This window comes from Lepidothrix coronata, unplaced genomic scaffold, assembly GCF_001604755.1.
Source record: "Lepidothrix coronata isolate B3197 unplaced genomic scaffold, Lepidothrix_coronata-1.0 Scaffold102, whole genome shotgun sequence".
Taxonomy (NCBI): Eukaryota; Metazoa; Chordata; class Aves; order Passeriformes; family Pipridae; genus Lepidothrix; species Lepidothrix coronata.
Window position 1 is genome coordinate 2,852,449 of NW_016690282.1, and position 26,378 is coordinate 2,878,826.

General features: G+C 42.0%; 2 protein-coding genes across 2 annotated transcripts in view; one reads left to right on the forward strand and one right to left on the reverse strand.

The window, feature by feature from the left end:
* Window positions 1-26,378, forward strand: part of SYN3 (synapsin III) — a 205,202-nt gene that overhangs the window by 66,075 nt on the left and 112,749 nt on the right. The window contains exon 7 of the mRNA XM_017823373.1: window positions 4,297-4,386. Within this exon, the coding sequence (XP_017678862.1) occupies window positions 4,297-4,386 (90 nt within the window). The remainder of the gene's footprint in view (window positions 1-4,296; window positions 4,387-26,378) is intronic.
* The window catches only part of TIMP3 (TIMP metallopeptidase inhibitor 3), a 38,263-nt gene continuing 19,216 nt past the window's right edge, over window positions 7,332-26,378 (reverse strand). Inside the window, exons 2-5 of the mRNA XM_017823379.1 lie at window positions 19,638-19,720; window positions 13,310-13,421; window positions 12,507-12,628; window positions 7,332-11,889 (exon numbers count right to left, since the gene is read on the reverse strand). Coding sequence (XP_017678868.1) covers window positions 11,692-11,889; window positions 12,507-12,628; window positions 13,310-13,421; window positions 19,638-19,720 — 515 coding nt within the window. The 3' untranslated portion in view covers window positions 7,332-11,691. The remainder of the gene's footprint in view (window positions 11,890-12,506; window positions 12,629-13,309; window positions 13,422-19,637; window positions 19,721-26,378) is intronic.

Genomic DNA, 26,378 nt, shown 5'->3' on the forward strand with positions numbered 1-26,378 from the left:
GAAAGAAAGAAAGAAAGAAAGAAAAAGAAAGAGCAGTGCTGGAAAGGCAGTGTGGGAGAACTTGGCTCTGCCAGCAACTTGGCTCTGGCTACTCTGGGTCTGGTAGTGCCATGCTTTCCTCACAGGGAATACAGCTGGCTCAGAAAACCGTCCCAGAAGAGTCAAGGAAACCACTTGTAAACAATTAAAACAAGTTTTCAGAATGCCTTCTTTCCCTACTGCCCCTGCACATACATCACCCTCCAAACCAGTGATTGTAACGCACTAAGTAATCTAAGACCTCAGATGGCATTTGGCACCACTGAAATTTTATCAGGTTGAACCTCAGGTAGAGATTACAATAGGGCATTTGAGGGCAAAAAGCTTCACCTACAGCAGATTCAGAAAATTTGGGGTTTGCAATAGCTGGGAAGTGAGAGATAGGGACACTTCGGTGCACGTTCCACTCTGATTGCAAAACAGGCCTCTTGAAATAAGGAATCTGCTTAACAAAGATTACTGGAAACTTTTTGAACCTAGAAAACAGTTGAGATACAAGAAGAAATGAAACTAAATACCTCTGGGAAATGTGCTTTTCACTCTCGCTTTTTATTTTTTCCAAAAATGGTTCCATTTCATAGAAATGTTTATGATTTTGTGGAGGGGAATGGAAGTGAGACTGTTCTTCCTTGGCAATTTGCAACCATGTTTTATTCTCAGCAACTCTAATTACAATCAGCTGAGTTTGGGTTTGAGTTTACTCAAACATACAGCCCCATTTTTAATGACATTTGCCAGGTTTCCAGTACTGCAATACACAAATTTCTTCAAATGTCAATTTGCATTAAACACAGGCACAGTTTGAATTAGATGTTTTTGAGAGAAAAAAAAAAAGAGTCTTCTAGGGGTTTCACACACACAGAGAAACATCTAACAAATCTAAGTTTTATGATGCTTCCAGAACTATTGAGAAATAATGCTACTAGCACACTAAGCACAATGCTTCAACCACTAATAACAATTTTTGTGTTACAAAAGTTACAACCCAAAATACGGTGGGAAGAATGTTCTGAGCAGTATTCACATTACGTGCAGGTAATGTCTGCAATTGCAAAGCAACCTTGTATCTGTAAAGCTGCAGGAAACATGAAATTTTGAAGACAGTCACCTCCAGAGTCCAGGGAATCCCAGCCAAACTGTTGTTGACCATCAAGGGATATAGACTCCCCAATGACCTAGGCACTTTCAAAATATGCAAAAGGCCTTGAGATCTTCTGAATGGATCTTTTTATTTATGTAAAGACTCCCTGCACGTAACTCTAGATGTCCAACCAGTTAGGCCAAGACATTTCACTTGCCTACCTGTTCCAGGTACCTAAAACCAGGCTGTGCCACATTACCTTGCCCCATGTCTTGCTCTGTGGTCTGGATAGAATATCACTAAAACCAGTGGAATCACAGAAAGTAAGAACTGATGCCAAAGTGTGGAAGGGGCAGTTGTATCTAGCTGAGCTGCTCACAGTAACATTCCTACCCATCTGCATTGGTAGATGTTACTTGAGCCCTGTTATCAGGTATCTAAGAGGCTGCTGTACCATGTAACATGGGTGTCTCTTTGTCAATATCTGTCCCTAACAACTGGTAAAAAAAGAGAAAACGGGAGGGAGTTGTCCCATGAGGGTCAATACCAAAGTCAAACCTTTCTGTAGGCTTGGTCCTCTGACAAGGCTCACAGATGTCTGAGTCTCTCGTCTGCAACACTGGTTATTTCAGCAACAGCCAAGAGCTGTATGCTTCAACAGGAAGCCCAAGGAACAAGTCAGACTGCTGTCTATCAGCTACACAGTTATTTTGTTTGAGCTGTTTTCCTAGCATAAACGTACATCGCCTCAACATCACAGTGTCCATGGTTCACCAGGGTTGCGTGCATGCGCAGCAAGGGGCATGGGCTGCTCTCAGCCACGGTGTTTTTCCTTCTCTCCCTGTCCCTGTCTCATTTTGTTTAATTTTTAAGCCCTGTTTGCTCACCTTGCTAGTCAAAACAGGTCTTTATTATTCTTTTCTATGATGTGCAGGGCTAGTGCAAGTGGTTAAGAGAAGCAAGCTGTCCTCCTTCCCCAACATCAATACACTCCCTGCCAACAATAATTATTCTACATGGGGAGTTTTTCTCTTATCTGCTAATGCATGTGAGGGGGGTGGTGGTGTTGGTGATGGGATATGCCACCTCAATGTTTTGCAGATTTTCTTAAATGCCACGTTTTGATCTGTGAGATTAGGAAAAAGATTCTTTGCATTTGTCTGCAAATCTGCTGGCAGCTGCCCCTTCAGCATGTGGCCTGTGTCTGGCAGCCCAATTTTTTTACACAGTAACTGCATTTTTTCTACACCCATACCAAGCTTGAACTCTCAAAGACGTATTTCTTCTCCACCACCAAGTGAAGTTTTAACTTCTTATACAGAAATGCTTTTGCTTAGACTAGCCAAGTAAAAAGGACAGGAGCCCTCATATGGCTGCTCAGCAGAAAACATGCTCAGTAGCTCTGTCTATCTGCAATGTAACCTTGGAGTTGTGATTTGGTGCATTTAATGGTTCCAGCCATTGCCCAGAAGTGCTCAGAACACAAAAGATTAAGTAGCTGATGCTACTGGGAAGAAAGAGAGCTTGCTTTCCTTTCCCTTCTTCACTAGATATCTGTTTCCTTCCCTTAATCTGTGTGTTACCTCCCTCAGGTGACTCAGAGATTTCCTTCAAGATTAATACATCTCTAGCTTTGATGGGGAACTTGAAGAAACTCATGTAAAGGGCTTACAATCCAGCCTTACTTGGCCCAGACTGGAAACCTTTATTAATGAACTTTATTTTACAAAATTCTGGGGGTCTTGGAAACCAAATTCAGTTTCTAAACTACTTTGCGAATAGGACTCAATGGGGAATTCAGTCCCATTTACCAGCTCAGCAGAAAACAATCCCCGGCCATTTTATTCTCTTACCACCCATGAAAATAATCAAGCGCCCTTATTCAACTTTACTCCCCCTTTTAAAAGGCTGACAGTCTCACCACTTCACCAACAGCACTGCCAGTTCAGCATTCCCCGTGGTAACAGGGCTGTCTCTTCAGAGAGTAAGCAGGATGGCTAGATGCCTGACGGTAAAGACTCTAAGTTTCTCTCAAGATCTGGAAGGTTTCTGGGATATGTAACACCTCTTATTCTCTTTGGTATATGAACTCTGCCTCAGCAACATTTTCTGTCATGGTTATTAAGTTTCTCTCTTATAGTTGTGAGTTTTTCTTCAAGTGATCAATGATGGATTGAACAGGGAGGCTGCAGACAACATGTAGAATAGTCTGCTTGCTTCACAGATGGCTGCAGCAAAACAGGAGTTTGTTGTGCTTATACTTCTGTAGGGGTTTTGGAACCTGAACAGAAATCAAAACTCAGCCCTACCATGGGAAGTTTTGTGTCCGGTTGGGCACAATCCTGAATGTTTATAACACTGATGATAGTGGTGATATTGTGAAGTTCATGCTGACAGGTGGGGACAATGACAATTGTTCACCTTTTTATGTGAAATGCCAGCACTATTGCTTTCCCCATTTATGTTACATACTGCTACAGTCATCCTCACAGACTGGTGCCTCACTCAGACCTCACTGGTAGATGGGACAGGGGTAGCAGGTGAACTCCTCTTTCTCCTGTTATTCATGAAGGGCTGTTGGGAAACCATTGGCTCATAATAAATGCCAGTTATGATTAACAGTGGACTCCTGCTTCCTTGGAAGCACTCAAACCAGGTAGCACTGGCAATTTCCTCTAGTAATTGCTGTCCCTTGGCAATTCTCTTTCCCTTCAGCACAATGTGCTTTGCTTTGATTTGGCTGTGGGGCAGAGATCCAAGGGAGAGTTTTGTTTTGTCTCTGATGGGGAGTGGTGGCACTGATTTCCTGCCTCTATCCTCTACCAAGAAAGGCCCCCCAACCCTCTCCCCACTGCATTTGGAAAGCAAATCTTGTTCATAGCATATCTGTAAGTAAACCAAACTGATCCTCTTCTGGCTCTTGAATCTCTTCTCTGCTTTCTTAGTCCAAGGTTTGTGCATATAGGCTGGCTTGCCCCTGGGTAAATACAGCAGCTTCATATTTTCTAGCTGCTCTCAAGAGCAAAGGTCAAGAAAGCAAGGTGGGAAAGGCATAATAACATGTTTCTCTCACCTCCTTCACCACTATCAGAACATTTTGCAAGCACTTGCCTGTTACACAATAAGCCACTGACATCCACTGTGTCTGGTTTTTGTTTCCCCTCCCTTACCCCAAGTTCTCTCAGCTCATTAAAATCTTCAACTCGCTGGGTCCTGAGAAGTTCCCCCTCGTGGAGCAAACGTTCTTCCCAAGCCATAAGCAGATGGTGAGTAACTTTGCTTTCTTCTGATGCCAGTATGGAGATGGAAGAAGCAACAAATGTGAGTTGGGCACAAAAGATGATGGTGGGAATGATGGGAAGAGTCTCAATTTTACTTACAGAGAAACACAAGCTAAAAAAGTGATATGCAAAAGGCACCGCTTGGGAATCTCCTTTTTTGCCCAGCCCTTCCCCAGGTCATGTATGGACCCCTAATGAAGCGAACAATGAGAACAGGCTCAAAACTAGACCAGAAATCCACTGTAAAACCTAGTCAACAAAAAGCTCATCCCTTAGTGCAAGGCATCACTCTATTCAGATAAAGCAATTTTCCCCACTCCTGGAATTGCTTAAAATATGCTGACGATTTGGGACATGGTTCATAAGAGGTGTTTATTTCACCATGTTAGTTTGCTTGGTCTACCATGTGGTTGCCATGCATGAAACATTTATCAGCTTGAAGGTACTCAGAGTAACTTGGAGTTCTTGAAAGGGTTTTTTTCAGCTTCTAATGTTTTCTTTGCACGGTGGCTCTGAAGTCTAGTCTTTCTGTCAGCAACTAAACACTCAGTGCCCTGTGGGGCTGCTGGGCACTGTACCAAACTCTTAGGGCACCTTTCAAAGAGATCTGCGTAGGTGCCCTTAGTCCTAGAGAACATGGCAAAGAGAGGGGCTTTGTTTAAAACTGATCATGTCTCTTGTTTTCTCTGGTTAAAAGGAAGACTAGACCTTTGTGAATTTTTGCTCCCAACTTACATCCACAAGTTAGTGGCTCTTCACACCTGGTTGAGACTCTGTATGAACCATGACCCCTTATGTGAGCCACCGGCTGGCTGAGCTAATTTCCGAGGCTTGATTGTGAACTGAAGCAGAATTAGCAGCCTGAAGATGAGGGTTGTTGAGATGTTAAACTAAGGCTCAGAAATATTAAACCCCCCTCTTTTCTCACACACTTGTTGCAATACTGTGGGCCGACCACAATACGCAACAGGGTGTAGGTACCTGACGGTGGATGTAGGCACCTGGTGGGAGCTTCAAAATTGCAAAGAAAATTTCATTTAGTTTCTTGTGAAAAATCCCACCGGTGCTCGTTAGGTACCCAAATGCCTTGAAATGCCAGTCCTTCAGCGCTCTGTTCCCAAAACTCTGTTCTCTACCTGTGCTGTGTTGACTACAGCACTTCTGTACTTCACAGGCACATCATGGAGGTAAGTACAGTCATGACTGTAATGCAATGGTGAGAGTTGTATTATCATTTAAGACATAAAGAAATGGATGGTCCTTAAACAATATGTGACGGTTTGTTGCACACTTTTAAGATAAATTAGTTGATAATACCTGTTGAATTTAATTCCTGATGATTTATGAAGAAGGATTTGTGACATATGTAATGCTTCAGGACAGTTGTAACTTCATCTGACCATCACTTCAGGAATGGTATTTTTGGAAGGCTTGATAAAGGTGATCATTGCAAATAAGTTAGCTAGCATTTTTAGCAATATTTTCTTGCCTGGAAATTTGATTTTCATTTCCTCAGACACAAATGTATTTGGTACCAGGATAGTAGTTTTGTTTAGCAGAACACTGATCTTAATTTCACTTTTTTGTCATCTTTATAACCAATCACCTACTTGGAGATGCTATTACTTACTCACAAAAGAGTACAGGAAGTCTTTTAAACTTTAGATAATCTCATATGAATACAAACACTACTGCTGACATGCAAGCTTGAGTAATCTGGTTTAAAACAGTCACTTTCCAACCATTTACAGAAGCAACAATCCACTTGGGCAAATTCAGGCCAGCCCTTTCCAGGTGGGGAGTCTGCCTCACAGAATGAATCCAGACAACTTCTAAATATCTTTCTGGGTGCATCTTCACAGCATCACGGGCTGTGAGAGCCTGAGAGGTCAAGTGCTTACACCAAGCAAGTTCTCTTGCAGTCACCACTCCACCAAATACCTGTGAAAAGTTGCTTCCCACTGTGCATCAGCTTCTCCATCTGTTTGATAGGAATGTAAAGATCCCCATTTCCCACTCTTTTTCTTCCCTTTCCTGGAGGCATTTTCAAGCTTTACCAGTTAGCACTCATAAAATACACTGTGGTCCTTTGATGGCTGATCCCCTGGAAATGTTTATAACTAGTGTTATGGTTTTACCTCTCTGCAATGTGATATACTTCAAGCACTTCAGGTCTCACACAAGAGATCCTCATCCTTCTACATCCAAAATTTTCCCAAGCTTACCCTCTAAACCTTTGGATTAAACACAGAACAGATTCGAAAACCCGTTTCATTCTTTCACACATGTAAAGAATAGAGATTTTCCTACAGTAAAATGGGATAAAGGAAATTTCTCACAGTAAGCCCATTTTTGTGAGCATTTCAGTTTAGCTGAAAATGGTTTTTCTGAAGCTTCTTTCCCAAGACAACAGGACAATTTTAACCAGCCTTAAACAGTAAGCCTAAAGAGAGGACACAAGATTCTGACATTACATATCAAAAAAGATGAACCCCTCTTCCCTTTGTCATGGGTATGTACCTTTCAGGCCTCCCCCCAATGATCAGTTTTCTGGAAACAAGAGCAACCTGGCAACTGTTCTTCCAAGGCCCTACTGATGCTAGAGCCAGCCCTAGTGACTGCCTTGCTCTGTACTGACCTCCTATGGCCAGTTAACAACTGGGAGTCATTAACTTCAAAAGGGATTTTTCGCCCCTTCTGGGCTTATGACCACAGTAACAGTTCTTAGAGAGACCAACGTCTTAAAAAGAGGGAGGGACTCATGGAGGAATCTTTGCCAAAGTGCAAGAATTGCCAGAGGTGGAATATCTGCTCTGGGACCAATAAAACAGGATCAAGAAAGGGAAGGAAATTAATAAATCCATTTGCAAATCCATTTGTGTACATTTGAAGTGGACAGAAACTAATGTAAGTGAAGCAGAGACAGAATGTCTGTGATAGAAATAAAACCACTTTACTGTTTAGAATAAAAGGACACTATAAAAAGTGAACATTATGCAACATTACCTTAAAAGACAATATACATTCACTGAATATAAAATTTATAAATAACATGGAGGAAAACTGTAAACAGTGCTAGAAAATTTAGCAACAAATACATTCCTTCTGGACAAGATTTTTCACACGGGTTTGGTTCCTTCCCCAAGTTTCCATAACTATCAGGAACAGCAGAGTGGCTCTATGAAGGAAGGACAGTGCCAGAGGGAAGGAGAAGCCAGTACAAGCAAAGCAGCAGCAAATGTTTAGTGGATTTTCACGTTTTTTTTCTCAAGACCAGTAGCCCCAAAAGTCACTTATTCTAAAAATAGACAGATAATTTTTGCAGTTCCCTAAATTTTGTTCTGCCCTTCTAAGCTAAAAAATACGTTCTGATTGAGCAGTACTTTCAGAGACATCTGGAAGAATGGAAACTTGTTCCCATGGAGGCCCTTACTTCAAATAGTCTTTACTGTAAAAAGCACAACAGTATGTTTCCCATCACTGTGAGGGAGCATTTCACTCTGACCAAGTATGAATGGGATACAGTGATATATTTAGGTTTTAGAATAGTCCTACCTAAAGGGTCATTAACTCTTCAAAACATGGGAAATTTAGACCTAAAATGGCAGTTTTGTCCCATACAGGGGAGGGGGAAGCCTCCCACAGGAGGACTTTATCCAAGTTACTCCATGCACAGATCTCCTGCTCTCTCCCCACTCCATTTTGGAAAAGGAAAATAGAATCCAATCTTTCTCAAACTTTCAATATATATTTTTGTAATTCTAAAGGGGAAAACACTGTCAAGGAAATAAGGAAAAATATTTATAAATAAGAAAGTGAACAGCAACAGTGTAGAAATGAGCTAGGCATTTTAAAAAGTACTGTTAATAATATTGGTGTACCTAAAGCATGGTGGCAGGGAGTGTGTGTGTAATCCTGTACATGTCCAAAGGTCGTGCTCACATGAGCTGTGCCACTGACAGTTCTCTGACCTTAGGGTACTGGCTGAAGTGAGGAGTATGCCAGAGGTGACAGGAAGGTATTGGTGCTACTGCAAGACATTGTATGCTCCACACACTGAGGCACACTCTTCACACCTGCCTTCTCCCATCTCCATGCCTGGTGTTCCCACATATCACAAGGCCTGCTGTAATGAGGGAGTGAGTTTTGTCCACTGGCAGGCAGAAGTGACTTAGTAAGACAGAAGAAAGGAGAGCAGACAGAAAGGAAAAAGTCTTTGAGCTGATTTAGAGCCTCTTCAATCCATGTAATGGCTTCTTACCACTTCAAGAGTGCCTTTAGTCAGGTTCTTAATGCAAGCAACAAGCTGAAGCTTAGCCCAAGAAATACATGTCCCTGATAGCATGCACAGAAACAAAATTAAGAAGCTTCCCAAAAGAAATGTATTTTCACTGGATTCTTCCCCCTCCTTTCGGCTCCACATTTTGAAAAGCCTTAACAATTGTTTCTTTACACAGCAAGGGTAAAGATTTACCAAACCTCCACTCCTGCTGATCTACCTGTCTGCATCTCAAATATTTTACCGTCTGCAATATAAAGTGGGAATATGCTTCATTTTCTGGTAATGCATCTGCTGTTTTGTTGTTTACAAAGCACATAGCTACACTATATCCTACTTAGGGACATAAGTCCTCATAGTATTAGAATGCAAATATTTTCACAATAATTTGAGTGCAATACTGTGATGTCTCAGCTAGCTAAATGAATCAGTGACAGGTAAAACATGCAGAGCTGCAGTTTAATGAAAATCCAAATCAACACTTCACTGCACTGAGGGGCATTTTCATTTAGCCTTCCAAAGCTGTGAAAAGTGGCTGCAGCTCAAAGAGACGTCAGCTTTGCAAAGTCGCCTTGAGCTTGAGGTGGGCCATAACCAGCAATGCCAACTCCACTCGATGCAAACAGGGAGGGTGGCTCCACACTGTCCTCAGTGACCCTTATAGATTTTGTCAGCCACACTCAGCTCAAACAGAGCTTGCTCCACTGGGCCCAAAGCCCAACCCCATATTTTGCCAAAAGGGACAACGTTCTGAACCACCACCTGATCCTGTGACGGGTGTCATGAAGCACCCTACTCTCCCTCTCATCTCCAACCCATAAATTAGGAGTAGTCACAGGGAAGAGGACTTCTGAGAAGTGTCCAAAGTCTGAATCACAGGAAAATCCAAGACTTTCAATGTGTTTTGTGCTGCATTGCCACTCAGAGCTGCTGGGAAAAAAAAACATATACAGCAGACTCTGTGAAAATGCCCTTTAAAATTCATGCTAAAAATTAAGCTTTTTGCTGCAACAATTCATGTAGCAAATGGGGCATTTCAGAGAATGTACATCTGGCAGAGCTCTGTTAGCACGCAAGGAACATAAAAACACATCAGTGCCCATCTCAAACAACCTTTCTTTTCAATTTGGCAAAGAGGTTCCAAACAATTCTCCAGTAATTGAGGTCACTGACTGTAAAATGCTGTATTGCCCCAAGCTGGAATAACTGCAACTCTTTTCCTGCTGGTGGCAGCTCTGATTTCTAAGTGGAATGAATGGAAGATATATGGAAACTTAAGATAAATAATCATAATAATACAAAAATGAAGTTAAGCACAATCTTCTCCCTGCCCAAGCCCTCCCCATCCAAAACTGAGTCACCCATTTTGTCAGCACCCCTTCTTCACCATCGTTAAAACTTAAAATACTTTTATTTGATAAGAAAAATTATATTATAGTTTTCTTAATAAAAAAACAAAATAGAACAAAAAAAACTTCTCCAGTCAACAGCAAAGCACAAGACAGTAAGGCTCCTCCTCCCACATCACTGCAGGACATGGCATGAGCACATGCACAGGGCTATGCTTAACAGTGCCTAGAGGGAAACAGAGCACTTAACACAGAAGGAACCCTCTGGCAGCTGAAATTTTACAATCCCAGACAACACTTATTAGGAGACCACTTTTTCTTGCCTAGCCCACACACACACTTCCTTTCACTATATAAACAAATGCAGCTAGTGTAGCTGCAGGGGAGGAACCGTGGTGCAAGGAGGTACAGAGGAAACAATGACTGTAGCCACTACTGCAAATACACTGGAGCTTCAATACCTTAAAAGCAACTCACCGACTCGGAATGTCAATATTTCTGTCTTTAAAACACAATCAAACCATTCTTTTGTTTATAACACCAAAAAAATTCCACATCCTGTCAAAAATAGCTTATATCATTATGTGTATATACATTTAGTTCAGCAAAACACTATTTTGGCAATACATTTTTTTTTATAGTAAGAGTTCTAGCAAGTCTCCCCTTTCCCTCTTCCACGTGATTGATTTACAGTTGGTATTTTTGCATCTGTTTGGTTTAAGATGTTCACAAGCTGGTTTTGCTGTTGAAGCTAAGCTGCAAAAATTTCAGGGGCCAATGCTGCTCAAAACAGGATGGCACAACACTTCATCTGCTCTGCTGTGGGTGGATTTACCTCCCTGAAAATAGGGGATGGGGCTTTTGTTTTTGAAAGAACAACAACAAAAATACAAAATACTCTTTCTTTTGTTCCAGGGAAAACCAGAACTTCAAATGTGCTGTTGCACTCACACTGTGACTTAATTAGCTAGGACAATCAGTCAACAATGCTTTTACCAGACGATGTGGTAAGACACACCAGGTGAATTCTCCCACTGCTGGAGTCAATCACACTGTCAATCTCTCCCATAGAGGAGGATTTCTTTTGGATGTAATTTTTTCCAGAGTTTAGGCTGGGTTTCTTTTCATTTTGCTTCATTTGCCAATCTGATTAATGAAACCTGTTTCCCTTAAAATAGATTTATCTATGTACTGTCAGCACTTAGTGCATGAGGAGGGGTGATGGGAAGCCAGCGCACAGAAGAATACAGTGCCTAATTGGCATAGTTTTTAGATTTTTGTTTTCCTAAAAAAATAGAGATTATATTGCTACAGCTAATGATATAAGTAAGAGAGCAAGAGCTCCATCTTTTTCTTTTTTTTTCTTTTTTTCCCTCCCATTTTTCCCTCTGGTGTGCAAAAGTAAGCTCCCAAATGTTGTCCGATCAAAATGAGTGGTATCAAAAAATGGAAAAGGTGACTACAAATTCAGTAAGGTAGCATAGACTTTTTTCTTTCTTTTCCATTTGTTTTTTTTCCTTTTCTTTTTAAGTGTTCGAAGTGCTAAAATTTGCATGAAAATAGGCACTAATTTCATTGTCATCATCATGATCTGGTAGGAGTTAGTGTCCAAAAGAAGATCAGCCACAAGTAAGGGAGAGGGGAGATAAGGAAATAGCGTGCTCAGGGATCTGTGGCATTGATTATCGTTTTGTCTGGAGGCGCCCATCCTCTATACCAGCTGCAGTAACCTTCCACCCTCTGGATGCAGGCATAGTGCTTTGCTTGATATCCTGAGTGGCCGAAGTTGGAGAGCATGTCTGTCCAAATACACTCATTCTTGGAGGTGGCAAAGCAGGGCAAATAGTAGCAAGGCCTAATCTGCAATTGGAAAGAGAAATCAGGTAAGGCTATATGTAAAAACAACATTATATAAAATGTCTTTTTAACAGAGACAAGTGATTCAAAATTCCACTCCCCCAAAACTTTGCTTACTAATCCAAAATTCAGCCTCAGTTCCGTAAGCACGTAAGCATGTGCTTAGCTTCACATACACAGCTAATCCGTAGTCAAAAGGGCTTTTCAGGTGCAGAAAAGTTGAGCTTATGTCTATGTTTTTGCAGGCCTGAGGCCATGTGCAAAAATCTTAGTACCAGTGCCAGGCTGTGAGGTTTTAAGCACTCAAAATGTTTACACGGGAAAAAAGCTGGACATACCTTGCCAAGCCTCTGGTACCTGATTTCATTCACCTGCAAATGATTCTGCATGGATTCTGAAAGCCTTCCCCAACCCCAATTAACTCCAACAGGGCATTAAAAAGGAATAGACTCTGCATTTTTATTTGATTGTCTCTTCTCTGGTCTCAACACTAAAACTGAGCTTTACATTTTCTCTGTAAAAATTGTTGTCCTCCATTGCTCTTCCTGGCTGTTCTCCAACACCATTGGGTATTACCAAGCCAGGGGAAACAGATGCCACCTAATCAAAGACACACATACCTTGCATCCACAGCCCAGGTGATAACGATGATTCAGTCCTTTACGCTGGGACAGAGTCAGCCGGTCCCATTTCTCATACCAGTTGCACAGGCCAGTGTAAACCTTCCCTTCATACACCCGGCCTTGAAAACAGAGACATGGTCACAAGTTAGCACTTCTCAGCTCGAGCACTTCTCTCGTTTCCCAAGATTGCTAATGCTCTCAATATGCTTAGCTTCAGTCACTGCTCAGCAAATGCTTTCTTTTTATTAACTGGTTCAGGAATCTCTGGTCAGCAAGATAACAGCACCTCTGCAAGTCAGGAGTGTTGTGCCAGCTGTAAGCACTACCAGCAAAATGCAGGTTAGTAATGCTGTCAAGCTCCTCTTAACAACAGAAAAAGTGAATTGACATCTTCCCTAGAAACAAGACTTGGCAACTGCCACACATCTCTATCTCCTTGCACCCCCATCTCAGCAGCCTGCATTTCTCCAGCTCATTCCAAAATTTCTGGCACGGCCAAGTAGCAAGGAGTTCCCTGTGACAGACATGCCAGCTCAGGTATAAATTGACAGCCATGGACTGTCATACAATATATTTGTCACAACATGCCTGGGTGTAAGATATGTTTTAGGAAAGAGAGGGAAATCTAGACTGTGAAATGACTCTCAGCGTTGAAGAGTACTGAACACCAGAATAATGCTGGCCATCTTAACACTTGAGAAGCTGCATGCAGAGCTGCCTACACAGTCACTCATATCCTTAGCACATGTATGTGTAGAGCAGAAGAGGTTTTGCTAATGAAGAAGTACACTGCCCTTTACCTGTAATCAGATATTGGTACTTGTTGACCTCCAGCTTGACTCCGCAGAGACTCTCAGAGGCTTCTGTGTAGATGTACTGAACGTGTGGCATTATCTGGAAGCCCCTGTACATCTAGAGAAAGAATAAAAAACTTTAAATCATCTTAAGATGCCAACTTTCACTTAAGATTCTTTACAATCTACATTCCTAGACTGGGGTGGTAAGCAATAAGCTTCGTTCTGTACAAGGGTGAATGAATAATGGTACTAGCTGGACTCCTGGAAGTCTCCCCACCAGATCTGCCGGTAAAGCAGAAAAACCACCTGCTAATGAGCCATTGCAATTCTGCACAGGGACCACTTTTTCCCATTCGTATTAGTTCCAGTGGCATTGAGTGAGCAAAGCGCCAACACTGCAAGCTCTGCCAACATCCTGAACTATTTTTTCCCTTATATAGCTCATAATTAGGGAGAAATAAAATTAGTTCAAGTTTGGAATCTTTATCCTCTGTGTGATTTAAACAATTTCTTCCAAACTAGGGGATTTTTCTTTTAAACAATTACCCTATTTTCCAGTGTTGCTGTTGTAAGAGTTTCAAACCTTTGGCGCTTGATCTTAGTCATCAAGCCAGACACCTCCTTCTCAAACGCCCAGCATATGCTACTCCTGCTGACCTCAGCAAAGACTTAATGTTTCTCTAACTAAATGAATGCAGACATAGAATTCTACATCACCTTCTAAAATTAGTCCTGTACTGATGGATACCATAAAGAAAATATCATGTATACATTAGTTCCTCCACACTCCTCCTCCTTTTCCATAATCTTTCTTACAGCTCAGTTAAATTGAAATAGGAACCCACAGATATACTGGCAGTTGGATTCAGTCAGAAATTAGCATGTGTCCCCATCTGACCTGACCTTACCACTGCAACTTAGGGAAACTCATGCCTACTTGTTTGTAGCATCACGAAGCCTTTGCATGGCAATGAAACAACTACTCCATGTCTACATTGGACCCAATAAAACATATCCTATTTTTGAAAAATAGAGGATGGTTTCCCTAAAAATTTCATCCTTAAAATTTGATTGTCCTTTCAAAGCACTCAGTCTCTCTTTTTTCCCCTCCAACTCTATGAATGGCCAATATTTAAAAGTTAAAGAAGAAAACAATAGAATTCAGAATTAGAATTTCATAGCATTTCCCAGCCTATCCTTTCCTCTGTGAGCTTTATTGATAGAGAGCACATTCACATTCAGTTTAGCAGTAAATATTAATGTGAGGCAAAAGAGGACCAAATAATCCCAAACAAGCCCAGAGCTATAGATCCTTGCTGCTGTGTCACCTAAGCTGTGGTATCCTTCTCCAGGCTGCATTCTATTTTTTGAAGTCCCCTATTACCCCAGGGTATTTGACCATTCCCCCACCTCCTTTAAAAACAACAAACTTTTTTCTTTCTGAGAGAACATCTGTTAATTTAACAGATTTTCTGCAAGGTCCAGATACTTCATATAAACCCATAAAAAACTACTAATAATTCTTCTATGGTGAGAAGCCAAGTTATATTTGGGACACGTATGGAATGTCAGTCAGGTGGGGTTTTTTCTCCTTAGAAAAAAATCCCCTAATCAGCATGATCTTGTAACAGTATCACATCTCAGAAACAGCACTGCTGTGTACAGTAAAAAACATGCTAGAGAGTTTGCATTTTCCAGCCTGCCTTCTATACCCAGCAAATACACAAAGAAAGATTTTTTAAAATTAATCATACTGTATCAACACAAGCTTATAGATCATGTTTCATCCATAATTGAGCAAAATCTTTCAATTAATATGGAAGAACTGAACTTTACCTAATCTCTACTTTATCCCTGCAATTTTCTTGGTATCAGATGACCTACTCAGATTTTCTAATCATGGTCAAGATAGCTGGACATCTAAGTTCTGGCATAAGCATCCTGTTTGTCCTTGGATGAATTATTTTGCCCTCAGCACACTTTTGTTCCTCATCCGTAGAAGAGCTCTGCTTTGTCTCCCAAGAGTGCTGTGAGGAAAGGCACATAGAATGAAGATCACGTGTTCAGACCCCAATCTAGTGGGTGTCACACCAAGAAGCTATGATAACAGTATCTAAGCAGATAAGACTAGCCAAGATAACAGTTGGGGCTGCCCAGTCCCTCCAGGCAGCACATTATCTACTCTGCAGAGAGCTGCACAACTGTGCATGTGCAGTACAAGGGATCTGACACTCACGGTGCTAAGCTCAAAGTCGTGTTGGACTAATTAAGTGTCCAAGCAGGCTTTGAGCCCGTTCTCCCTCTTGCAGAAAGGGCCACAAGCTAGACTAATCATTCCTCTGAGAAGCTGCTCAGGTCCTTCCTACAGGACCCCTACAGTCACACCTTTACCCATCTTCAGTGCCATCAAGCTACGCGTGACTGCCTATGAAGTAGCTAGTATGCTGAACTGGGGCTTGGTTTCCAAGTCCTGGACCTAATTTCCTGTTCACATCACTATCAGGAACACCACTGTCAGGGATGCTAAAGGAAGCATGCTCAGCCTCTCCAAAGGCACTTAATTCACCCCTCAGTGACTGTCATCGATGCCAGACTGCCACGTTAACTGAACCAATGCTGGGGCAGACAGGGCCTGCCTCACCCTCTGATAACTAAACAAAATTCACCATGACTTCGGTTCTCAGGGAAGGAAAAAGACAATTTGGCAATCTCTAGAAGATTCCCACTGTCAAAATAAATAAAACAATACCTTAAGCATTATTTCTGGATACACAAAATGTCCTAAAAGTGCTGTTAGACCAGTCAGAAGAAAACCAACCCTAAAGCTAACCTCTCTCCTAACTGCTACCCTTGGAGTCCTCCTGTCACCACAAATGTGCATTTTTGGAAGCATAATAACAGGGAACAAAGTATTAGCAAGCATCACATGGTGATGTCTGCTGGTGCTGCTTTATTTCCATCTGTGTCAGCATTCCCCTTAGCAGCCCCCATATTGCCTCAGAAATGCACATGCAAATACTGTGGTGGCTCCTGCTGCAAGAACAACTTGACCCTGTGAAGCTGTTCACGATGTTCCTCCCTCTATCCCTCCCATTTTAGGTTGCACTAGATATCAAGGGCTTGGAGTCATCTTGCCCAACCTTCAGCTACCTAAAACTTAGGCAATTCACATGAATTAGGCATCCTCTCTAGTCAAATGCCAAGAACATGCACCTCCAGAACAACTCAGCCCATCCTAAAATAGCTGTCTACAACTAGTGGGCTGAACTACACTATGATGGTTCCTGTCTCTATCCATTGACAATCAAGAGAGCAGGAAAGACTCAATACCTCATTTTAGTCTGTCTAAAATTAAACTAAATTAATCCTACCCCACTTCTTTCCTCTTGGGACTATCACATTTCCCCTTGTAGACTCATTTTACAGATTAGCACAAACTAAGTAAAGCCTCCTTGCTTCTGGCAGCCTGTGCGAAGTGCTGCCATGGTCAACTAGAACTGTTTGTGCACATGGAAGAGAAATATCTTATCTCCTTGTTTCCTTTGCAGTTTCCTGAAATAGGTTCGGGCCATTCTCAGAATGCACTAAAGGATCACTGAACACGTAGGGGTTAGATCAGTCCTGTGCAGATTTATGACACGTGATCTTGAAGTATTCTTATATTATTTGATTAAGCAGTGGGGGAAGGCAGAGGCTGCTTGAAAAAGCACAAGGCCTTTTCAGACAACAAACCTGAATGCTAGAAAGCCTGGCAGTGTTCTGTCACTGTGGGCTGACCCTGTGCTCCAGCCCAGGCCCCAAGCTGGTTTAGTTGTGAAATGCAGCAACAAGTTCGGGAGTATTAGTGAGATCAACAGTCAATCTCAGCAAACTCCAAGGAGCCCATGAAAGAAATACAGAGATTGTTTGTTGTCCTTTGAGGCTTCCAATGCTTTCCACAGGCAATTCAGTACACACTGATAGGCTAAATGGCTTGTTTATTTTTCATCTGCAGGTGCAGAAGGGTTTATGCAGACTGACATGCTAGTTTTATCTTTAGAGTTGTTCCCATGCAGCTGTGCAGAGCCATAGGCCTCCTTAGTTTTCTTTTCAGCAGGAGGACAGTCAGCTTTCTTTGGGGCAAGCAAGGGAGAGATTTGCTGCATCATTCTGAACTCCCCCACTGCACAGACCTAAATCCCTCCTTACACTGAAGTCTTTAAGCTCAGCAGAAAGACAGCAGGGCTTCAAAGAAGACACTTGGTTTGTTTGCTTGTTTATCAAGAACTATGTCCTCCGGACATTCCAGTTCTACTGAGGACTTTGACTGCTTCGTGTTCCCTCATGCCAAAGGTTACAGCTAAATGTCCAATGCAACATCCCACCAGCCCACCATCTAAGCAGCAAACACAGGGGCAGTCTGACCAAGGCATGATTTCCCCTTCAAAAATTATTCTTGCTTTTGTTGGGACACACAGCTTCCTAACAAAACACTGTGGAACTGCTCCTGCAAAAAGACCCTGTGCTGCAAAATAACCCAATGAAAACAGCCAGGACAGGCTCAGGCATCTTATTTCAAGATTGACACGATGGTGTCTATTGACAGTAGAGTGGCTGCTGCTCCACTCAACATGCTGGCCTTGCCTGGGCTTACACTCCTCCCCATGCCAGTGGACACATTGAAGCCTTTTCTATTCATAGCAGGACACTGCCGCAGGCTCCTAGGTCAAAGGAGGAATGCTTAATGCTGCCCCAGAGACCCCTGACACTGCAATTCACTGGCTGACCATGAGGCAGGCTGCATCACTAGATAGAAGAGAGGCCAGTGTTATAGTGGGTAAAGGGTAGTGATTCATTTCAGGGACTACCACTATTCTAGATCACTGCTGCACCCTGTTCATGGTCATACACTTAACAGGAAGCACCAAACTGTGGGAACTGAGAGGGACAGAAAGTAGTGGCACTGGACAGACAAGGATGAAATCAGAAAAAGTTGATGAAGCCACTACAGCATGTGGACATTGAGCACTCCTGTGAAGTGGGGTACTCTTGCTGAGCTGAAGAGTGACAGAACTGGAGAAGAACAGCACAGAGCGCTGCAAGCCTGATGAGGCCAAGGATAGTCATCAAAAAAAAAAAAAAAGGGAAAAGAAAAAGTGGCAGCATTGTCTCGTTGTTGCCAGCATAACCAGTTTCTTTTTTTACAAACACAAGTTAATCAACAGATATGTATTTCCTTTGGAATCTTTAAAAGAAATTTTTAAGGTGAAGGAAACCAATAAGCCCAGCACCTCACATCCTCTTATTTGAAGTGCAAGCATTCCACTCTTGTGGAAGAGCCATGCCAGGACCAGATTTGGCTACGTGCAGGGTTTTGCGACAGCTTATGAAACAGGCTTTGCATCTTCTCCTCCCCACTTTCGTGCTTAGTTATAAACTGCCTTATAAAGAGAGTTACTGTTACAAGGCAGGCAAGTGACTGTTTTTTTCTAAACCTTTACTTTGCCTAATATGTTTCAGATTTCTGCAGTCTCTGCCAAGCTTTTCCATTCCCTTTTATTTTTTTTCTGAAGATATAAACCAGTCTTATGACTGGAATGGCATTGCCAAAAAAAACAATCTAGGGCTGATTTTTAGCATTACATAACAACAGGGCAGTTTAAGAAGAAATACTAAGTCCAAAGCAGCAGGTTGAGTGCAGTTTGTGCAGCAAAGAATTAGAGCTCTGAAAAAAGGAACTAAAGAAATCAAGTAACTGGTGTAGGAGATCTACCTCTTTTCATCTCTGAGTCAATAATTTACAGCTCTTCTGAGCTGACGATATTTAAAAGCTACAGCGTTTGGTTTAGCTTTATGAAAAGACTTCATTATATGATTTTCATTTGTTCTGTATATGGAAAAAAATGCTATCACCCTAACTGGTGGTCACAAAGAACGCAAGGAAACAAGAACACTCTCCCAAGGCTGGCAGATCCCCTGCTATAATTTCCTTATTGGATTTAATGAAAGTGCTGCATGGAAAAGCTTGCATTTCCACAGTCTAACACTGTGCATGTTGAACACAGAATAGGACTTCAGTATCTACAGAAGAACATGTGGCACCTTCTACTACCAAAAATTTTACAAATAATGGAAGAATTCAGGCATTCAGCACTGTATGCCAGGAATGATCTCTTCCTGCTCCTTTCCCCTCTTCAGGCAAATTTCTATCAAGTGCTAGTTTTCTTCCATTCTGGCTGGCCAATACAAAAATGTTGAGGTGCTGATAAGTATGCAAACTCTGTTTGTTATTACATGTTAATTAGAGTCATTATCATATCTACAAGGTTGTATGAAATGTCTGCAAACATACCTTCATCTGCTTGACAGTGTATCGCATCGTTCCAAAGGGTCCATCTTTCATGAGCTTCTTCCCCACCACTTTAGCTCGGATCACTGTCATAAGGGAGGAGAAATACAACAAATTATAAACAACCTTATAAAACATTTACGCTGTACCCTCCACTTCAAAAAAACCCCAAAAAAACTACTTAGATAAATTATTCTGCAAAATAAAACAAAACTCCAGGCCAACCTTCCTCTTAATTTATTCTAAATCTCACACACAGCGATGGCATGTAAAATGGGATGCCAAAGCAAGTATTTACTTAGAGGAAATTCAGTTCTGTGCGAAGAATAAGAACAAGCATTATTTATGGTTAAATCTCACTGAAATCTGCAAGGCAGACTATAGCTGGGGCCAAGACAGATTAAACTCTTTGCACCAAGCCACTGGGATGAAGTTTACATTTAATGTCTTTAACTCTCAACATACAGGATGATATTTAATAAGATACTACTTTAAATTGTTCTTTCAGTTTCAATGCAGCTTCTGTTTCCCAATAACCACAACAATACAGAACAGTGCAAAAAGCTTATCCCAGCTTTTTGAATAATCCAAAGAACAGATTTAAAGGAAGAGATAGGTTTAGTTATACACACCAGTTCCTGGACATTGTTCCATGAGGGTGGTGTCAAATGAAGACAAACTCAATCTGCTCTGATTTATATCCTGTGCTTCAGCCAGACTTGTCAAAGAAATTTTAAACTAGCTAAGACAGTCCGGCTGGCTTTGATTCAAAGGGCCAACAAAACCTTCATTCATTGAGTGTAAAACCTAAATATTTTTACTTTTCTTAAACTTCTATTACCCAATGTCAGTAAAAGCCAGTACAATTTTATTGACTCTTCTATTTAACAAGTTGTTCAGACTTCAATTTACTCTCATCTTCAAATATATTTTAAGAACTAGCTTCCTCCATTTGTTGTCCCCAACCACCACAACCACCAGCGAAGCTACAGAAACCAGACTGTCTAAGGGTCAATGAGAAAGAACACAACTCCTTTAATTTCTTTGTGAATTCCAGGATAGTTCACTAATGCTGGAATCTAGAGCAAGGAGTGCCAAATGTCTTATCTTCATCTATTGTATATGTGATACACTGAAATTGAAAAATTTGGTGTTTGCCAACATGTCTGAAACCAACAAAGAAATCTTATTGACAATGATAAGAAATATACTAAAAGGCAGTATTACAAAACGCTAGTTTCCAAACCACAACACAGTTAGCATGTAAGATGACAAGCACATTCTCAGTTGTTGACAAAATACCTAAAACCTCATTTTCTTCATGTACTTCACTGCTAGCTTGGCAGTCCTTTAACTTCTAGTTAGAGTAGCACAGCCACTAGAGACAGAAACTTTGATTTACGGACTAATCAAGAGCTTCATCAAAGGACCAAAAATTCAAAATGCACATCTACACTAGCACATTACAGCATCCCAATTTCAACTAATGACACCCTTGCAAGCATATGGAAGGGTCTGTATTTTCATATTATTGTTCCCCAGTACAGCTGGAGAAGAACAACAACCATCCAAGCAAATTCACCTAGAAAAGCCATGACAAACTTTAGTGTGGGCTGTCACTTCAGGCCTTTTGTAAATGGGTCAAGCCCTCTGTTTCTCCGAGAAGTTGCCTTTATCACCACCATGGTAACTTTTCTAGTTAAGTTCTTCTCTTTACTGAAAAGCTAGAAATGAACAAAGAACCCACACTGCCTCATTTTTTCCATATTGAAGGAAAAGTCAAGCTGATAGCCAAGGAGCAGAGGATACTCTAACTTAAGTCTATGCCCCGTATTCTGTGAGGCTAAATTCCCACCCCCTGAGGATTAGATGCGTCTGAGTAACTGCAGAGAAATGCTGGATGGACAGCACTGCTCAGAAGTTGCTCTTGCACGTGTAGCTTCAACACCCTAAGCGTCCACGCATGAGAACCACTTGTAAATCTGCCCAGAACAGAGCTCCGAGCTGCACATCTGCAGCCACACGTTTCCAAGTTCCCATCTTTGCTCCTTCAAACCACCACTCCCCAGTTGTACGGCTAGACCACTCTACAGTCCTGGTCAGAAAATAAAGAACACTGCTCCTAACTGAGGAGGGGCCATGCATACTTGCCAAAGGAACTTTTGATGCTCTGCAAATTATCAGAAATTTACAGTATTCCTGTTGCAAATTCAGTCCATGTTATGTTTACTGTTTACTTCTGCGGACTCCTGCTACTTGAGCAGAATGAGGCAAAAGGTATTGTCACTGCTCTCCTGAACTCCTCCCTTCTCCTTGAAGCTCTATTACAGTACTACTATTACTGATGGGAAACTTTATCCCACACAAGTGGTCACCAAAATAGCTGCATATTTTTAAACCACAATTCCTTTGAAGTACTGCCTATGAAAATACTCCAAGATGAATGTTTCTCAGTACCTTGGGGTTTCAGGTCAAGTCACTTTGTGGGACTGGAGCAGTTGGCAAAGTCTCATGAGTGATTTGTAATTATTTATGAAAAGCTAAATTAGATAGGGATATAAATCTTGATAAGATAAGCATGGTATTAATGGTATCACGGTAAGCCATGATACAAAGAGGAGAAAACATACGCGCTGCTTCTCAACCTTTGACATGATTTAAAAAAAGAGGGAGAAAACAGAGAAAAAAAACCAAGTATTTAGTTAATATTTTAAAAAAATACTATTATGAAAATAATAAACTGCTATGTTTGAGGATTCAAGAAATGCACCTAAAAAATTATCACAAATTATTAATGTACTTATATATTTTCCCTTGCCTTTTTGTGGGTTTTGTAAAGGTAAACAAATCAGAATGGGCATAGAAGAAAAAGGACATATATGACCTTTTATTTGCCCATATGCACACATATCTAACTCAAGCACTCTTTAACTTATCACTTACTCTGTGGTCATTTTCTCAAAGATTCATAGGAAGAATAAGCCTGAAGGTAAGATATGAACCAGAAGAGGACATTGACTTTACAGTTGAGATAGCAGAAGGCATTCTTTTCATGAGTCAAGGAGTAGATAAACAAGCAATACCTGATGTAAAGGAAGTGGATATGCTAGATTAAGACATGCATTCACCAAGCTGTGGAACCAACACAATGGAAAGACTTGTAGCTACCAAGTAATTTCATCCAAGAACACACTAGCTACTACATCCTGAAAGACAACGCAGTCACTGGTGACAGCCAGCACGGCTTCATGAAAGTCTAGCTTATCAAACCTGATTTTCTTTTATGACAAGGGAACCCACCTAACTGATCAAGGAAAGCCAGTTGATGTAATCTTTTTGGATTTCAGTAAAGCTTTTGATACTCTCTCACACAGTATCCTTCTGGACAAAGCACATCATGTGGTGGGTGAGCAGCTGGCTCACAGGGGTGAGCCAACTATCACAGAGGGTGATAGTGAATGGGGTGACATCAAACCAGTGACCTGTCACTAGTGGGGTTCCATAAGGCTCCATCCTGTGCCCTGTGCTCTTCAACATCTTCATAAATGACTTGAATGCAGGATTGGAAGGGATACTAAGCAAATTTGCAGATGACACAAAACTCAGAGGAGCTGTTGACTCCCTCAAAGGCAGAGAGGCCCCGCAGAGAGACCTCGGCAAATTAGAGGGCTGGGCAATCACCAACCATATGAAGTCCAACGATGGAAAGTGCCGGATTCTGCACCTGGGATGGGGCAACCCTGGACATTCAGACAGACTGGTGAATGAGGTGCTGAAAAGCAATGCCATGGAAAGGGACCTGGGGGTCCTGGTCGATGGCAAGTTGAACATGAGTCAGCAGTGCCCTGGCAGCCAGGAGGGCCAACCCTGTCCTGGGGGGCATCAGGCAAAGCATCGCCAGCCGGTCGAGGGAGGGGATTGTCCTGCTCTGCTCTGCACTGGGACAGCCTCATCTTGAATATTGTGTGCAGTTTTGGGCACCACAATATAAGAAAGACATTAAGCTCTTAGACAGTGTCCAAAGGAGGGCAGTGAAGATGGTGAAGGGCCTTGAGGGGAAGCCGTATGAGGAGTGGCTGAGGGCACTTGGTCTGTTCAGCTTGGAAGAGACTGAGGGGAGACCTCATTGCAGTCTACAACTTCCTCGTGAGGGGAAGAAGAGGGGTAGACACTGATCTCTTCTCTGTGGTGACCAGTGAGAGGACACAAGAGAATGGCCTGAAGTTGTGCCAGGGGAGGTTTAGGTTGGATATTAGAAAAAGGTTCTTCACCCAGAGGGTGGTTGGGCACTGGAACAGGCTCCCCAGGGAAGTGGTCACAGCACCAAGCCTGAGAGAGTTCAAGAAGCATTTGGACGATACTCTCAGGCACATGGTGTGACTCTTGGGCATGATCCTGTGCAGGGCAAAGGGTTGGACTCCATGATCTTTGTGGGCCCCTTACAAATTAGCATATTCTGTGATTCTGTGATACATAAAGTGGTAGCTCTTTTTCCCAACTGAAAAGCAAAGGCATCAACTGTCCTGGTTCAATCTAGCCTGTGTTTTTTATTGGGGCCAGCCACTAGATGGTGACCCTGTCCCAAATCTCATCTTCCTCTGACAAGCGGGCAGCAGCACAGGCACAGGCTAACACCACAAATCCCAGTTGCTTGCTCAATTGCACCATGAGAACCAGATGCTTTCATGCACGTGGGCTGGTCATCATGCATTAACAGCATTTTAAGTGAAGGCACACCCTTTAGAGACCAGGATTTGCTCCAAAACCATTTCCCTTGTGACCAATTACCGTGAATGGCTCAGGAGAGTAACAACTGCTACACTTCTCATTATTCTTTCAAGGATTTATTTTATTGGTGTGCAATATGAGTATTTTAAAGTGAGAGCTTTGGCTGAGATGCATGCTCACTGCATTGAAGGATGTGGAAGACTCATGTTGTTTACTAGTGGAGACACAGGGGACAAGTTATTCTCCCATTGCATTCTCTGACATCCAAATAGTGGCAAAATAAAATATATGGGGAGCAGCAACATGACTGGGAGGCTGAAGAAAAGCTCCTTCTATCCGGAGGCCACTCTCTACACCAGAAAGTGGACAACACTCAGAAATGCTGCTTTAACACCAGACACAGGACATGCCAAAGAGGATGGCTGCCATTTTATTCATCCAAGGACTATACAAGGGCTCACTTCCAAGCGCAATTTACTGAGACCTTTTCACCAGCTTTACTAGCAGTTCCCTCATTGTCTACCTCACAAAAACTCCTTACTGTGCTGGTACATGCTGGAGGGCTCACATTATGCAGGACTAAGGCAGCTGGTATGTTTTAGACTCCTGAGTATACCTAGCACACTGCTGAGATTAAAGTGGCATTTATGAGGGTGTCTCCTAATGTGGTCAAGGCAGGATTCTTTTACCCGCATATTTTCTAGCACTGGTGTTGATGGTGCTTCTAAGATAGAATTGCTGTCTACCTTGCTCACTCATCTCACAAGATGCATTCCTTTTCCCACTCCCCTGGCTGATCTGTTAGCAATTACTACCAACACTCTTGACTGCCCTAAATACAGAGGACCATAAGTAGAAGTGGACTGTGTCCTTTGGGCTGGAAGTACGGCCCAACCACATGCAGCCTCTTGGGAGGCTCTCTTAAATTGCCTGGTGGCTGTAGGCTTCTGTGAGCAGCAAGTAGCTGGTGCCTGCTCTAGTAGGGGGACAAGAAAGCAGGCCTTTACCCATTCCTCCACTTCCACAGCAAAGCAGAATGGAGAGGGAAATACTGATGACAGCAGGGGATTCATGAAGAGGGGAAAAAACTAGAAGCCTCCAGTCTGTTTGATGATCTGTTTGTACTGAAAGTCACCTCTTCCTCCATAACCAAAATAGAATTCTTCTACAAATCAGAGTACTGAATTTGAAGGCTTCTTCCAAAGCACAGGAAGGCTGAAAAAATACAATAGTTTTCTCTTGCCTCACTCCATCACGGCCTTCAGCCAAAGCCACAAAGGCAAACCTCTTTTGCTTTGTCTTGGAAGAAGTCAAATCCAGCTGTAATGGTACACAGCATCACCAGAGAACTTCATCAAGAAAGCAAAAACAGGTAGTGAAGTTAAGAGGCTCACTGCTGGTTACCTTCCTCTCATACCCCTCAACCAACAAACAAGTTCCCATTACTGGCAGTCCAAATCTTGACTTCTTGTCATTTCAAAGTGCTCTTATGAACACTCACTGAGAAAGAGCACCTTCTTGGAACCAATCACCTCTACCAGCCAGTTGCCACTTAAACATCACATTGTAAAGGACTTGTGTGTACTTCAGCAAGTCTGGATGACTAACAATAGAAGTCTAAATAGAAACAGGAGAAAGCAAGACACACAGACAACTTTCCTTCCCATGTTCTAACCAGAACTATGACATTTACTTTTGGCCTTTGTTTTACAGATCCAGAAAACTTTCCCTGTCTGTGGCGTGGTAAGGCTGTTTGAAGGTCACCCAAAAAAAGTGGAAGACAATTAAATAGCTTCACTCAAGCCCACACTCTGTATAAAATAACTGATTACAATTGCACTTGCTAAATATTAACCACGTTTCCCATCCCTGCAGATTTTCTTGCCACTGAAAGTCTGTTTGCAGGGTATGCTGTGTTGCTTGATTTCCAACACTGCAAAATAAGGAGTAATACAACTCTTTCACACAAGACTGTGTTTGCATCAGACCTCTCTTCACTTCAAAAAGTATAAACTG